Source organism: Lissotriton vulgaris, chromosome 5 (assembly GCF_964263255.1).
Source record: "Lissotriton vulgaris chromosome 5, aLisVul1.2, whole genome shotgun sequence".
NCBI lineage: Eukaryota > Metazoa > Chordata > Amphibia > Caudata > Salamandridae > Lissotriton > Lissotriton vulgaris.
In genome coordinates this window covers 9059918-9076902 of record NC_141693.1, presented here as the reverse complement: position 1 = coordinate 9076902, position 16985 = coordinate 9059918, and the positions used below count along the sequence as shown (strand labels likewise).

The 16985-nt window shown below is 48.4% G+C and overlaps 1 protein-coding gene across 2 annotated transcripts in view; it reads left to right on the top strand.

The window, feature by feature from the left end:
- Window positions 1–3875: 3875 nt before the first annotated feature.
- The window catches only part of LOC147709976 (H-2 class II histocompatibility antigen, E-S beta chain-like), a 147240-nt gene continuing 134130 nt past the window's right edge, over window positions 3876–16985 (top strand). For both annotated transcript variants that reach the window (XM_086920660.1, XM_086920659.1), the window contains exon 1: window positions 3876–4094. In XM_086920660.1, the coding sequence (XP_086776786.1) occupies window positions 4007–4094 (88 nt within the window). In that variant the 5' untranslated portion in view covers window positions 3876–4006. The remainder of the gene's footprint in view (window positions 4095–16985) is intronic.

Sequence of the window (16985 nt, the reverse complement as noted above, 5' to 3'; positions counted from 1 at the left end):
CGAGGGAGGGAGACCGAGGTAGGGAGACAGAGAGAGAGGGAGACCGAGGGAGGGAGACAGAGAGAGAGGGAAGGAGACCAAGGAAGGGAGACAGAGACAGACAGAGGGAGACAGAGAGAGAGGGAGACAGATAGGCGGGAGACAGAGGAAGAGAGAGAGAGAGAGAGGGTGGGAGACAGAAGGAGGAAGACAGAGGGCGACAGACAGAGGTAGGGGGTGACAGAGGGAGGGAGACAGACAGGGAGACAGATAGAGGGAGACAGACAGGAACAGACAGAGGGAGGGAGACAGAGAGAGAGGGAAAGATGGAGACAGAGAGAGAGGGAGACCGAGAGAGAGAGGAAGGCAGAGAGAGGGAGACAGAGGGAGGGAGGCAGAGGGAGACAGAGAGAGAGGGAGACAGGGAGACAGAGAGAGAGGGAGACATAGAGGGAGGGAGGCAGAAGGAGGGAGCCTGAGGGACAGAGACTGAGGGAGGGAGACAGAGTGAGGGAGGGAGACAGAGAGAGGGAGACAGAGAGGGAGGGAGAGAGACAGATAGAGACAGACAGAGAGATGGAGGCAGAGACAGGGACAGGGGAAGACACGCAGAGACAGACAGACGGAGAGGGAGACAGAGGGAGGGAAACAGGGATAGATAGAGACAGACAGATAGAGGCAGAGAAAGGGACAGACAGGTAGGGGCAGAGACTAAGACAGACAGAGAGACATAAAGGGAGACGGTGGGAGAGAGAGGGAGAGGGAACAGAGGGTGACAGAGGGAGACAGAGAGGGAGACAGAGAGCGGGAGATAGAGGGAGGGAAAAAGACAGAGGGAGACAGAGAGAGGGTGACAAAGGGAGGTAGACAGAGGGAGGGAGACAGAGGGATGGAGACAGGCAGAGGGAGACAGACAGAGGGAGACAGACAGAGGGAGACAGAGGGCGACAGACAGAGGGCAACATACAGAGGGCAACATACAGAGGGCAACAGACAGAGGGAGACAATCAGAGGGAGGAAGACAGAGGGAGGGAGACAAAGGGAGGGAGACAAAGGGAGGGAGACAAAGGGAGTGAGACAGAGAGGGAGACAGAGAGAGAGAGGGAGACAGCGGGAGGGAAACAGAGGGAGGGTGGGTTTCAGATAGACAAAAGGCAACAGACAGAGGGCGACAGACAGAGGAAGGAGGGCGACAGAGGGAGGTAGACAGACAGAGGGAGAGAGACAGACAGAGGGAGGGAGAGAGAAAGATGTGTGTATGCCGGGTCTGGTGGCTACGTGGACGAAGGCGTCCGCTGCAGGGACCTGTGTTCAACCTCATGGTCATAGTTGTTTTTGTTGCTCTAGCCTCTCCCCCTCCCCCACTGACCCCGCCTCCACCGGTGCAGCCCTCGGCCACAAACCACACTTTAAATTTGGCCCCTAAGAGAAAGTTTGTGAGTTCCCATGCTCTAGAACCGCATCAACCTGATTTAAAATGTTTTTGTTTTTTTCCTGTCATTGTTTTTCCCTCTGCTTTATTGTCGTTGCCAGGTCGTCTGCTGTGGCGCCTCACAAGATTTTTCTCTTCCCCCTATCGTTTTTTTTTTTTTATATCTTTATTTGATTTTACAACAAAGAGACAATACAACAGATAATACAACCCCCTCCCCTCCCCCTCCGGTCGAGCAAGTCACCCTATGGGTTTCTTTGTTTATTTAAACTCTTTGTCTTATTAGATTTTTTTAAATATATTTAATACTTGTGCTAAATCATGTCGGAGGATGGTGATGAAGTTAAAATGTTGCCCCCCCCCTGGAAACATTTCTGCGGATGCCCATGCCCTCTTCAGCCAGGATAGTTTGACTCCAGTGGCATGGAGAGCCCGGGACCCACGCCTGGGCATACCTGGCGCACTTAGGGCGAGAAAGGAAAAGACACACAATTGATGGACGGAATGCGAACAAATAAAAACATTCACCCTCAGTCAAGAGATTGGTTTAAATCCATCATTCTTTTGCTCACCATGCCACCCCAGTTTAGACCCAGCCATATACAAATCAGTCAGTCAGTCAAATATCTTTATTTCGGTTAATTAAAACCATAAAAGCAATACACAACTCATTTTTATACCTACATACATTATACAAAATAAAATTACAGATATACAAATATACACAGGATTGCAGTTCATACGTTCATACTTAAAACAATTAATATCTTTGATGCAAAGAGTAAATGCTAAACAATGTGGATTAAAAGAGGCCAACCCTGTCACCCACTATTCATAATACATTTTCCCAAAGAGTAGTTGAAAGATTATCGGCCTAGTTATATGATCATCTGGGCGAGACTTAGTTTATTTATTCGGGCTGCCGCTACCAAAAAACTGGCTACACTAAATGTGACCTGCACAGAATTAAGCATTTGCAAATATAGAAGAGCAGGCCTCACCTGGACAAAGTTAAGATCTTTCAGAATTGGGTATAAGAATTTTTTTCGGGGCACCAAGTAGTGTTCACAAAACATCACTAGATGAAGCGTGTCCTGTATTGAAAAACTGTCACAGGTACAGGGAGGGATGTTTTCTGGGGTCCCCCACTTTGTGTAGGCACCAAGCACAAGGTGAATGAGATTGAACCTGAACCTAAGTAAAAGAAAACAATGGTATGGTTTGGTCACATATTTTAAATAAGGTTCCATGACTGGGGAGATTGATAATTGGTATATTGATCTCACCATTGGTTTACTGAGTTCAACCTCCTCCCTTTCTGCCTCCAACATATTTCTGAAATGTAAATTAACCCACCCTACATCTTCTTTCCTGAGGCCCTGTGGTAATAAATACATGTCCGGACGCCCCAGCCTTACGCATGCCGCTCTAACATACGCAAGCCAGGGTATACTATCCGCTTTGTCCAAGGCCAAACAGTCATTGAGTATAAGGTGGTTCAGCGTAATCTCCTCGTTTGTCCAGGTTTTAATCCATCGTAACAAAGGGATCATTTTTAGGAGGTCAGTAATATATCCCAGACCCACTTCACGATGGATTGAAAAAGTAGGGGATGACTTTGGGAGTGACAAAAGAGATTGTATAAAATTATTTTCAATAATTTGAATGCCTGGTGATGGTACATAGCCCCAAATATCAGCCCCATAGGATGCAATTGCTAAACATTTTGATTTATAAATGCGGATCATGGCCTCCATGGGTCTCGAGCCAAGTCTTTTAGAGAAGTTCATGAGTCCTGTGGTGGATCTCACAACCCCATTGCCTTTAACTTTCAGCTGAGGCCCCCAGGTCCCTCTTTCATCAAATGTAACACCTAAATAACAGAAAAAAGGTACCCTGGAGATTGGTGTTTCATTACATCTAAAAGTTTTGATCTTCATGTTTTTCTTGCGAGGACCAGTTACCATAACGTGGGATTTTGATGTATTAATTTTTAAATCCAAGGCTTCCATGAAGGATCCAAAGTGGTCTAGCAGTCTTTGTAAGCCAGTGCCTGTGCGAGCAAGTAGGACGGCGTCATCCGCGTACAGGAGGACTGGGATGGATGACCCTCCCATACGCGGAACGTCCAGGGTGGCTAAATTCAGAGATTTACCCAAGGAATTAATATAGAGTGTAAATAGAAGAGGGGCCAGAATACAACCTTGTCTGACCCCTCTCCCTGATCTTGACCAGTCTTGACCGTGTGCCACTGGGGTGGCATGGTGAGCAAAAGAATGATGGATTTAACCGAGATCTCTTGATTGGAGGAAAATGTTCTGCATTCCGTCCATCAATTGTGTCTTTTGCCTCCTCAGTGACTAGTCTCGCGCTCCCTTTGCTGAGCTTTGCTCAGTGACTGCCAACATTTTCAGCTGGAGTGCTGCTTACTCAGTGACTGGTGACGCTGCCTGTGCTGAGCCCTGATTGGCCGGCCCTGGCCTGGGAGAGAGGGCGCTGTGTGTCAGTGCAGGCTCGGTGCGCTGTAAGCACTGATGTTCGTCCGGAGCTTCTAGGCACTTGTTCATCCACTGGACACGGAACACACTGCTGCTGATGGAGGACGTTTGGAGGACCGCGGGGGGGCTGCTGGCCCTGCTGGCCCTGCTGGGGGCTCGGGCTGTCCACTGCACAGAAGCCCCAGGTGAGTACCGAGGTCAGGGCAGCTCCCACCGGCTGCCTAGATAAAGGGTGTTATTATGCCCAGCTGACCGAACAAAAGATAAAACCTATGGAGCCCACAATCTATATGTTTCGTTTTGGATTTGTGTTCTGCTTTCTGTATTAAATGCGCTCCCGGGAGGGGCAGCACAGCACTGCAGGAGGGCGAGCCACTGAAAGGTCGAGCCGGGCTCGAGCCAGAAGCCGAGCTGTGACTCCACTCGAGGTGCTCTTGCACCCTCAGCGCCTGGATACCCTCAGGGGTGACAAGCAGCGCTCTACAGATTCACCGCACATCACAAAACGAGCCGCGCTTTCGTGTGGCTTCTGGCTGCCACCTACGGCTCTAACCTAATGCACCAAGAATTAAATATAAAACAAAAACCATCTCTGTTGTGAAACAAGACAGGGGAAGAGACGCCCATCTAGTGGCTGAATGGTACAATGTAAAATTTTAAAAACACGCTTTTTTAGTTCATAGATTTTATTTTCACTCTGCCTTTTTGTTTCCCTTATTGCATTTCTGAGCACTTTGTTATACCGGAATTCAGGGTGTGTACTGTCGAAGCGCCTCTCGTGTATTTAAATAGGATGTAATGTTGCTCCCCGTGAAGAATCTCAGCCACATTTAGGGTGCACGTGACAACCGAGTTGTCTCTTAATTCACTAAAAGCATGGAGGAGGCTGGGGGTGGGCATGAATAGTTTTAAGTTTATTTTTTAAAACTCACTTTTAACAAATACCTTTCAAGGCAGCGATATAATCTGATGCACATCTGGAATCGCGTCTGCGTGTTAAAAGAAATGCACAGATGTTGAGAAGCATTTATCATATTTATATGGTGTTTGTTGCTCAATTTTCGTGACGAACATTTCCAGTGTCGGCTCGTGCACGGGCTGTAGGGTCCCCCGCAGAACCTTGGCTCGGCTTTCCATGTTAATTTGTCGGCGAGCCCACGTGTTCTCCCCTCCCTCCCCCCGCACACACACACAACATTGTGTGGCGCTTATACTCGGTCGCTGTCGGTGTAATATCCTCTGATGGACAAAGGTATAGATCCTCCCTGCTGGGGTTGGACCCCGTGGCTTCCAGGTCACACATTACTGTCGCTCGCAGCAGGGACATTAACCCACTGCGCTTTTCATATTGGAAACTGTGACCTACGCCCAGAGACTTCAGTGAGCGCCCTGACCCTCGCAGATATTTTATTGAGATTGTAGTCGGTGAACGTCGGGGTACCATAACATACTATATTCAGGGGTGTTAGCGTCCACGGGGCTCCTGAAATATTGCATTCCATCGCTGAGAAGTTTTTTGGGAGATGCGTTTCATCCTGAAGCTGATGTAAGCCGCGTGCACGGAAACCATGAAAGACGCCAAGTGATACACACGGAACTGTTGACAAAAGAGCAGGGTGAAAATAGGTCGACTGTCTCAAAAGACAGCAGCGGCCCGCATGGTAAGAGGCGCGGGGGGAGGTGTCGGAGGGGGGGGGCAGAAACCAAGTTATGACCTTCAGGCAGAGGCGCAATTAGAGCTAAATTTCGGAATGGGTGGGTGGGGGGTGTCTAATACTTCCATCAATAGCCATGGTGGAGATGAAGGGGTGAAAAAAAACAACGAAGCCTCACGAAAAAGCCTCGTTAATGTAGTGTCCTGCGAGGACACAGTCTAGTTGTTTTCCATGCAGGCCCGGCTCCAGGAATTTTTATTTGGGTGGGCCAAGAGTGCCTTCGGGTGGGCCACTGCGGCAGTCGTGACTCGCGCGAGGGAGTGGGGGGGAGAGGAATAGTGGGTTGGCGGGGGTCGCGCGCAGAGGTCTGGTGGGGAGGGGTTCAATTTAATAATATTCATTAAAAAAAACAGGAAGCAGGCAGCCAGGCTTCCTCCCCTAAGCCAATCACAATGCTCTAAGCAGCGCTGTGATTGGTCAGTATGCCACCCAGCCAGGGCCTATGTGGCCCTGCCCTGCTCGCATGTACAAACGCTATTGTTCAAGACGGTATTAACAAGGGTCGTCCCTTCCTAATAGCGAGCAACATTTGTATGCATCATTGTTTTGCGACCACAATTAAAGTCACAAAACACTTGCAGTTTACCTCCTACTCCAAATAGGTAGTAATCCACTTGAAAGAGGAAGGGGTCACCAAGGGAGCCCTTTCCCTTTGTGAAAGGATGTAAAAATATTTTTTGAGAGCAAGCAGTGGTCCCACGGACTGCTGCCTGCTCTTAACAAAAATGAAACAGACATTTCGTTTTTCTTTTTTAAAATGCATCCCATGTAAGGTCCCTTTGATGTGAAAAGGAGGTTTCTGAGGTGGGAGTATCAGGCAAGTAACACTACTCAGCCTCCCTCGTTGCCAGCCTTCAGAGAGAATCTCGCTTCATTCCTAACGCCACCTGACTCCGGACCATGCAGCACACTCCCTTCCAGCCCTGATTATCCATTTTCTACCATCCATCTTTGTGCACCTTATCTCACAGCTGACCTTGGGCCCCAGCCCCATATCAGCCACCATCCGGATCCTTTTTCATTATTCCTGGTAATGATCCCCCTCAAACTTAAAACAATAAATACACCAGTAAATATAATTAGCACGCACTTTAAAATATGTTCCACAGTGGCCCTAATGACCCGACTGCTAATTTAATAAACAAAAACAGAAAGGCCATGACAGGGTTGGCTTTAGTGCTGGGGTGTAAGTCTTTATTGGTGCCCCCCCCCCCCCATTGACCTCTTTCTCTTTACTACCACCCTCCAACAGTGCCCGTCATCTCTCCATAGCTTTTCTCCCTCATGACCTCCTCCTCAGACTCTCACACTACCACCCTCTACCAGTGCCCCTCATCTTTCCCTAGACTCTCCAGTATTGACCTCCTTCCCGGATGTCCTCATTACCACCCTCCAACAGTGCCCCTCATCTCTCTGTAGCCTCTCCCCTCATGATTCCCTCCTCAGACTCCCTCACTACCACCCTCCAAAAGTGCCCCTCATCTCTGCGTAGCCCTCCATGACCTCCTCCTCTGATTAGCTCACTGCTACCCTCCAACAGTGCCCTCATCTCTACATAGACTCTCCCCATATTCACTTCCTCCTCGGATGCCCTTATTGCCACACTCCAACAGTGCCCATCATCTCTCCGTAGCCACTCTCCATAGCTTTTCTCCCTCATGACCTCCTCCTCAGACTCTTACACTACCACCCTCTACCAGTGCCCCTCATCTCTGCGTAGCCCTCCATGACCTCCTCCTCTGATTAGCTCACTGCTACCCTCCAACAGTGCCCTCATCTCTACATAGACTCTCCCCATATTCACTTCCTCCTCAGATGCCCTTATTGCCACCCTCCAACAGTGCCCATCATCTCTCCGTAGCCACTCTCCATAGCTTTTCTCCCTCATGACCTCCTCCTCAGACTCTTACACTACCACCCTCTACCAGTGCCCCTCATCTCTGCGTAGCCCTCCATGACCTCCTCCTCTGATTAGCTCACTGCTACCCTCCAACAGTGCCCTCATCTCTACATAGACTCTCCCCATATTCACTTCCTCCTCAGATGCCCTTATTGCCACCCTCCAACAGTGCCCATCATCTCTCCGTAGCCACTCTCATATGCTTTTCATTTGTGGTATATCGCTACTCATAGTGTAGGGTTTCACAGTACTTTATATAATTCACACAATATGCAGAGACAATGAATCATACAAATATGTAGATCAACCTATAGGGAATGTCACATAAGCCAATGAGGATTACCAGGTGTAAGATACACATGTCAGCCATACTGGTGGGCAGTATGTGTTAAGAGGGATAGGTATGGAGAAGCACAAACTCAAGATTTAAAGCATACCCCAGTGGTTAGGGTTTGTCTTTACTGATAAAAAATGTACATCTGTCAAAACGAACTCTTTATAGCAACATTAGAATAATGAAAGAGTGGGGAAATTCTAACTATATCGCAATACACAAAAAACTTCCTAATTATATCATTCAGGTTTGTATGCAGCTCTTTGAATACAGTTCATATGTCACTGTTCTATGTTAGATCTGTAACTTCTGAACTGCAAGTAACGAAAGGATCTCTGTGACAAAGGCAGGAACCCACTGAGCTATCCACATAAACTACAGTTTATCTGCATCCCAAAACTACAAACGGACAAAAGATTTCTATCCAGCAGGACCATTAATCACCAGAGTTATCCGAACATTTGTACGGTACACAGTCAAAATATCGAATCTTTAATTTCGACTTACACTTATATCGAGTTGCTAATATCGAAGGGACAGAATATCGATGTCCAGAATATCGATGGCCAGAATATCGACCCTAAGGTAAGTAATATCGAAATTACTTATATCGATAGCATATATATCGATGTAAGTAATATCGACATTACTTATATCGATAGCATACATATCGATGTAAGTAATTTCGATTTACTAATATGTGTTAGAAATTTTAGTTAAGTATTTAAATTACTTGTTATAATACGTGTTTAATATGTTTTTATAAATAAAAAAATATATAAAAGTAAATATTATGTTTTACTACCAGAGCGGGTTGTAGGTTTTTAGGGGAATAGGGTGGGAAGTAATTTATTTGTAATTAAATAATTATTTTTTAATGATTAATTTATTTTGCAATTAAATATTAATTTGCAATGAATTATTTTAATTGATAAATTAATTGATAATTTATGTGTATTTTTAAGTAAATTATATGTTTTACTACTGGAGCGGGTTGTGGGTTTATAGGGGTATAGGGTGGGAAGTAATTTATTTGTAATTAAATATTTATTTTTTAATGATTAATTTATTTTGCAATTAAATATTAATTGGCAATGAATTATTTTAATTGATTAACTGAATAATTAATTGATAATTTATGTATATTTTTAACTAAATTATATGTTTTACTACTGGAGCGGGTTGTGGGTTTTTAGGGGAATAGGGTGGGAAGTAATTTATTTGTAATTAAATAATTATTTTTTAATGATTAATTTATTTTGCAATTAAATATTAATTGGCAATGAATTATTTTAATTGATTAATTGAATAATTAATTGATAATTTATGTTTATTTTTAACTGAATTATATGTTTTACTACTGGAGCGGGTTGTGGGTTTATAGGGGAATAGGGTGGGAAGTAATTTAATTGTAATATTAATTAATTTTGGGTAAAGGAGTTTTTTTAGGGTTCAGGGTCAGTTTTGGGTTTTTGGGTAAAGGGGTATTTTTAGGGGTCAGGGTCAGTTTTCAGCTCTTGGGTAAAGGGGTATTTTTTGGGTTCAGGGTCAGTTTTCAGTTTTTGGGTAAAGGGGTATTTTTAGGGTTCAGGGTCAGTTTTGTTTTTTTGGGTAAAGGGGTATTTTTAGGGTTCAGGGTCAGTTTTCAGTTTTTGGGTAAAGGGGTATTTTTAGGTTTCAGGGTCAGTTTTCAGTTTTTGGGTAAAGGGGTATTTTTAGGGTTCAGGGTCAGTTTTCAGTTTTTGGGTAAAGGGTCAGTTTTCAGTTATTGGGTAAAGGGGTATTTTTTGGGTTCAGGGTCAGTTTTCAGTTTTTGGGTAAAGGGGTATTTTTAGGGTTCAGGGTCAGTTTTTAGTTTTTGGGTAAAGGGGTATTTTTAGGGTTCAGGGTCAGTTTTGGGATTTTGGGTAAAGGGGTATTTTTAGGGTTCAGGGTCAGTTTTCAGTTCTTGGGTAAAGGGATATTTTTTGGGTTCAGGGTCAGTTTTCCCTACTGTTGCACCCACTGGAGTGGGAATGGTAATTTTAACCCCTACGCTATCCAACGCTTTCCCTACTGTTGTACCCTCTGGAGTGGGAATAGTAATTTTTGCCCCTACGCTATCCAACACTTTCCCTACTGTTGCACCCTCTGGAGTGGGAATAGTAATTATTGTTAAGTAAATATATATTATATATGATTTGTTAGTATTTTTTTTATTAAATATGTATTATTAATTTTTTTACCATTATTAAATATATTTAAATATGTTTAAGTAATTTATAAGTATTATTTACAGTATTATTCATGTTATTTTAACCCAAAAAAAACCGATATATTTCACAACGATATTTTTAACATCGATATTATTTTTTCGATATTTTGGTACTTACCATGTTGTACATAGGGCGTCGATATTCTTGCAATCGATATAATTTCGCCGATATTTGTGTAGGTCGAAATTCTGTCTGTCGAAATTCTGTCATAGATCCCATTTGTACTGTTGTCTTGCATTTGTGGCAGAGCCAGTCATGAACAGGATGCAAGTAATTTAAGTGAAATATACATGGCATACACAAAGTATGTGTCTTGCTGGGCCCTCACAGATTTTAAAAATATGAACAAATAGCCACACATTCTCGGAGCATACATGAAGTATGTATCTTGTTGGGCCTTTGCAGGTTTTTTAAAAAACGAAATAGCCACGCATTCTCTTACCCGCTGGCTGCGTTGGAAATCTGTCTCGCAGCCCGATCTGATAAGCAGCTGAAGGGGGTCAGGAAAGGTGATTCAGGATAAACAAACCCCTTTTCGCCAGCACTGAAAAGAAGGAAATATCCATGCTGCATGCAAAGGTCACCTGGTGCCAAAGAAGGGATTTGTCCCTTCACCATGTGTCCCTACTCTACCACAAGTGGTCGGGGACACAACTCACCTTTCCAAAGGAGATGCGTGATTGGGGGTACCTGAGAGAGCGCCAAGGCCCAATCACGCAACTCCTAGAAGGAGATGATAAATTACGTTCAGAGGAACGTTTTAAATTATAGTGCAAATTTTCTGTTGCCTTCTTGACGCTGCAAAGGCTAAGATTCGTGTTTGGGTGGGCCAGGCTCATGTTTGGGTGGGCCTGGCCCACCCGGCACACCCTCTAGAACCGGGCCTGTTTCCATGTGCCCTCACACTGTGCATCCACCCACCACAGACGTCACTGGGTCAGGTGACGCTGATAATAAAAGGGGCCGAGCGCACGTGCTCGTGGCCAGAAGTTACTACCCTTAACTGGTGTCCTGTGTCGTCCTTTACTCCACCATGCGGGCCTAGGCCCCATCACAACATTGGCGACGAGGCGGTAACGCAATGCCACGCGTGCCGCAGCTGGAAAAATCCCTGGAAAGAAGAAGGGAAGTGCCCATGTGCAGGGCACCCCTCTGGGGAAGCAGCGCCGGCCGCCGAGGGGCGTGTGCCATGCCCCAGGCCTAGGCATCCACGAAGCAGAAGGGACCGGGAGTCCACCCCGCATCTCCATGCCCAGCGCAAGCCTCCCAGCGTGAGGAGACAGTACAGCGGACCGACCAGAGCCCCGCATTGAACACCTCCCCCCTCCGGCAGCGCGTGAATAAATTAGCTGCTGCGGGGAAGGGAGGAGTGCACAGAAAGACTGAGCGAGCAAGCCCCAGCTGCAGCGCCTGCCTCCCCCCCCCCCCCCGCCTCGCGGAGTGCGTGAAGTCAAGGGCTTCCGGGGGCGGGGAGAACAAGAGACTGCCCGTAGCGATCAGAGTGACCCCCCCCCCCCCCCCACACAGCCCGTGAACATTGCCTGCTGTGAGGGGCAGGGAGCGGGGGGAAAACTAATGGAAGCCTTGCAGCGAGGCCAGGGGAGCCCAAAGTACAGTGACACAAACGCAGGGAGGCTGGTGCCGGCATATGTCCACCCTCCCTCTCAGGAATAAATGAAATGGAAAGGACCTACCTGAAGTCCACGTAGCCCAGCACCGGCAGCTCTCCTCCATTTGGGTTAACTGAACTAAGCTACAGAGAAGCACACAAAGAGGGGGACTGCCAACTGACCTATCCAGCCGTGCCATCTAGTGGCCATCCAGCACCATTGCACTCCCACACATGAAAGAAACAAGCAGTGCTCAAACCAAGTGCCACAGAAGCAAGTGGATAAGCCACATCTACGTCTGCCAGTGGTGCTGCCGCCACCCCCAGAAATCAGAAGGAACTCCACGCAATAGGACAGCACAGCACTGTGCAGCAACGCGCAAGGAGTGAAGGAACTCCACGCACCGGACAGCACCAGTACAAGTCTGCAACAACACAATGCGAAACTGAGAGAACCGTGTGCAGGAACACATCCACGCCCAAACGACGCCATGTCAACACGCAACCTCCTGAGGACAAAAGGGAGACAGCGCAGGAACGCGCCAGCAACGCAGGAACCGTACCACAAAGCGCAATAACGCGACAGGAGTGCAAGAACTCCACACCCGCACGAAAAGACCGCGCAGCACTGTGCCGGAAATTGCCAAGAGCGCCAAGGATCAAGAGCGCCAGAGTGAAGCTGCACAGCGACACGCTAACGCCACGGGACAGCGCACAAAGGTCCCCAAGAAAGACAGCGACATCTCGCAGCAACCAGAGCGGCATCGTCAGCACGCATGGCGGCATGCACCAGAGATGCACCAGGAGCGGTGACGCAACCCTCCTCCGCGCAGACAAAGCGCGCCAACGCCAAAACACCGTGACGCGCCCAACAAGCCGACCTGCCAATGGTCGCACCAAGCAAGAAGCCGACCCACCCACTGGTCGCACTCAAACAAGAAGCCGACCTGCCCAAAGGTCACACCCAAGCAAAGAAGTTCGACCACCAAGACAGTTCACGAACATGGACCAGCGAACTTCCACAACCACAGTTTAACATTCTGAGTCAAGAGGGAAGATCGCGACGACTGGTCCAGTCACAAGAAGAGAGAGAAGATCACAGTGTCGGAGAGCCATGCCCAAATCAGAGAGAAACAGGTGGAGTGCACGCTGCCTGGAGAAGACTGGTTGGGAAGAGCAAGACAGTACAGTGACCAGACCGCGTCGCGAGATAGAACAGGGAGAAGAAGGGCGTGGCACCACAAAAAAAGGGAATAAGACAAGAAGCCAATTCACCAGAGAATGGCAGAAGTGCCGCCGAAGAAGGAACCGTAGAGACAAAGAAGCCTGATGACCAAGGAAGGGTTTCCTGATAAAGTAAAAGAAGTGATCAAGTAGAGGGAAGATACGACGGCAGGTCTAGTCATCAAGCCAAGTGAAGACAGTGTCCCACCGCATGGACAGGACCAGGGGAGATTCATGTAGAGGGCCCGCTACATGGAGGAGCCTGGTTAGAAAGAGCAAGCAAGAAAGAGGACTGGACCACGTCGAGAAAGAGGACGAAGAGGAAGAATGGAGTAACACAACATCACTCCACAGAAGAAGAGAGAGAACCACATTCAGCACACAGGAACATCGGTGCTGTCCAAGAAGCATCGTACCATCTGTGTGGATCCCAGTAATCCTGACAACCTGCATTCGAGGAGACCAACCACCGAAGAACCGTATGGGTGCCCCGTGAAACTGGAGTTTGCCGAAGCAGAGCATACCCGAGCACTAGACAATCCACCCATGTGGACTACACAAGACTCGTCTGTGGCCCTGTCTGAAGTTCCACAGCGACCCGCACAGCCCACACAGTCACGTGGCAGCCCAGGGGACAAGGGCCTCGGCCGCATGTCCTGTGAGAGAGGAATCCGGATGGGAGAGGTGCAGCAGTGGCAGCTCCACGACAGGCAACAGAAGCACGAAGGCCCCAGGTGAACACCTATATTTACAAAAAGGGGTGGTGAGGGACAGAGTCTCTGAATTAAGCAGAAAGCTCTCACCCAGTCAAGAGATCAGGGCTAGATCCAACACCGTTTTTTAGCTCACTGCACCATCCCAGTTTCAGAACCTGGCTGTATGCAAATTAGTCTGTTCCTGTCCCAGTGCATGATGGGAACAGGGCAAACCAAACTACAAAAGCCAATTCTTACACTGGGAAGGAAACAAGCTCCCGGGGACCGGTTTCTGGCATTACAGCCGTCTTCGGCCCGGTTTGCTTGAATCCTGATGGTGCAATGAGCAAGGGTCTCACATCTGAGAATACCCTTCCACGCTTAGGGTGGACAAAAATATTTACAAAAAGGGGTGGTGAGGAACAGAGTCTCTGAATTAAGCAGAAAGCTCTCACCCAGTCAAGAGATCAGGGCTAGATCCAACACCGTTTTTTAGCTCACTGCACCATCCCAGTTTCAGAACCTGGCTGTATGCAAATTAGTCTGTTCCTGTCCCAGTGCATGATGGGAACAGGGCAAACCAAACTACAAAAGCCAATTCTTACACTGGGAAGGAAACAAGCTCCCGGGGACCGGTTTCTGGCATTACAGCCGTCTTCGGCCCGGTTTGCTTGAATCCTGATGGTGCAATGAGCAGTGACCAGACCGCGTCGCGAGATAGAACAGGGAGAAGAAGGGCGCGGCACCACAAAAAAAGGGAATAAGACAAGAAGCCAATTCGCCAGAGAATGGCAGAAGTGCCGCCGAAGAAGGAACCGTAGAGACAAAGAAACCCGATGACCAAGGAAGGGTTTCCTGATGAAAAGTAAAAGAAGTGATCAAGTAGAGGGAAGATACGACGGCAGGTCTAGTCATCAAGCCAAGTGAAGACAGTGTCCCACCGCATGGACAGGACCAGGGGAGATACATGTAGAGGGCCCGCTACATGGAGAAGCCTGGTTAGAAAGAGCAAGCAAGAAAGAGGACTGGACCACGTCGAGAAAGAGGCGAAGAGGAAGAATGGAGTAACACAACATCACTCCACAGAAGAAGAGAGAGAACCACATTCAGCACACAGGAACATCGGTGCTGTCCAAGAAGCATCGTACCATCTGTGTGGATCCCAGTAATCCTGACAACCTGCATTCGAGGAGACCAACCACCGAAGAACCGTATGGGTGCCCTGTGAACCTGGAGTTTGCCGAAGCAGAGCATACCCGAGCACTAGACAATCCACCCATGTGGACTACACAAGACTCGTCTGTGGCCCTGTCTGAAGTTCCACAGCGACCCGCACAGCCCACACAGTCACGTGGCAGCCCAGGGGACAAGGGCCTCGGCCGCATGTCCTGTGAGAGAGGAATCCGGATGGGAGAGGTGCAGCAGTGGCAGCTCCACGACAGGCAACAGAAGCACGAAGGTCCCAGGTGAACACCTGGCACCGAGAAACGGTCTGATGAAGACACTGAACCCATGTCCTAACGGCATGACCGTACTGGCAAATGACATCAAAATCCCTGAGGGCAACATGAGCGACTTGGCGGTGAGTCCGTTGGCAGTTCCTCAGTGACGCCTTTGCGCGGCTCATGCGAAGCCCCGCACGGTCCACGGGTCCCATCGTGTCCAGCAAGAGGGTCCTCCCAGCGACTCTAGTGAGAGAAGAGTCCAAGCAGGAGAGGCCAATCTTTGAGGCTCCAGTGAGAGAGGAGTCAGGCAAGAAAGGCAAGTCGGATGTTACTTGGCCGGCAGGAGGTGTGAAAGCATCAAGATCAGCAAATCCAAAGAAAGACCTCTCGTGCTGCAGCCGTCTCCAACAACCAACAAGCGTTGTCATTCACCGGACTCGGAACACCGGCGAGACCCCTCAAGGGTCAATCATATTCTGCTCCAGGTACCCCAAGTGTTGAACAATGTACATAAGCGCCGCAAGACAAGGATGATCTGAAGTACACCGCCGCGGTGAAGCTCATCTGGCCTACTTTGCAATCCAGGAACTTTCAACATTATCTCAGCCGATCGCCTGAAGAAAATCTGTTGGGGGTATAAATTTGTTTATTCTGTTTTTCTTGCAGGTTGGACATTTTGTTTTCTCTTCCCTGAACTTTGGGAGGGATGTAGTGTCCTGCAAGGACACAGTCTAGTTGTTTTCCATGTGACCTCACACTGTGCATCCACCCACCACAGACGTCACTGGGTCAGGTGACGCTGCTAATAAAAGAACCGAGCGCACGTGCTCATGGCCAGAAGTTACTACCCCGAACTGGTGTCCTGTGTCGTCCTTTACACCACCATGCGGGCTTAGGGCCCCACCACAACAGTTAACAAATAAATAGTATTTTAAAGACTCGTCACCTACTTGGGTGCGGCAGCGGCTGCGATGTGTGTGTGTCCGAAGCTGTCTCAGCCCGGGCTGACAGACACCAGGGGGGGGGGGGGGTGAAGCTGTTTGAGCCCAATGGGTGATGCGGGCCTCCCTTCAGCTTACTCTCAAACTCCTGCAGTGGCCTCGTGAAGCGACTGAGCTACCTGAATGGGTGAAGTTCGAGGCACGCAGGCACTTGTGATGCATTTACAAATGTTCCGAGGCACGCAGGAGTGTAGAGCCAGGGGCTGGGCTGGACTTTTAGAACCTTCCACGAGCCGAGCCCTGACAATGTTTGTTATGTAAATCATAAATTACATAAAATATGATGAACAAAACACACAATTCAAAAAAGTGTATTTATTTGACCTGTTTGTGCACGAGAGTAGAAGACCGGGAGCGGCAGGCAGAAGCCACGCGAAGGCTCGGCTCGCCTTGCCATGGGCTCGAGCGGACCCTGCTCCGGGCTCGAGCCGGGCTCGCGCTTTCAGTGCCCTGCGTGGCTTTGAGACACTAGAGTAGAGCCCCGCGTGGGCCACCAGTGCTGGGGTAAGGAGAGCCTGTGGGGGTCCGAGCTGTGGGGCTCCGAGAGGTCTTCGTGCTTCAGTACAGGGGCCGAGGTGCGCTACAGCACTAGCGGGAGCAGCGGGGTGTCTGTCCCTCGCCCCTGCAGTGCTCCCACAGTGGACGGGGTCCCTTTATTTTTTCATTTATTTATTTATGCGTTTTTATCTTGCGCAGACTTTACCCGAAGGCGTCAGAGCGCTTCACAATAGGAACAGAAAATTATAATTAGTGGAGAAGTGTGGCTCAATGATTAGAGCGGCAGACCCTGATGCAGAGTTCTAGCCCGGGACCAGTATTCAATTCCCCCCCTCAGCGGGTCTTGGGCTCAAAAATTCCACAGACCTGATCATTCTCGCCTCGGTGCCCATTCCAATCA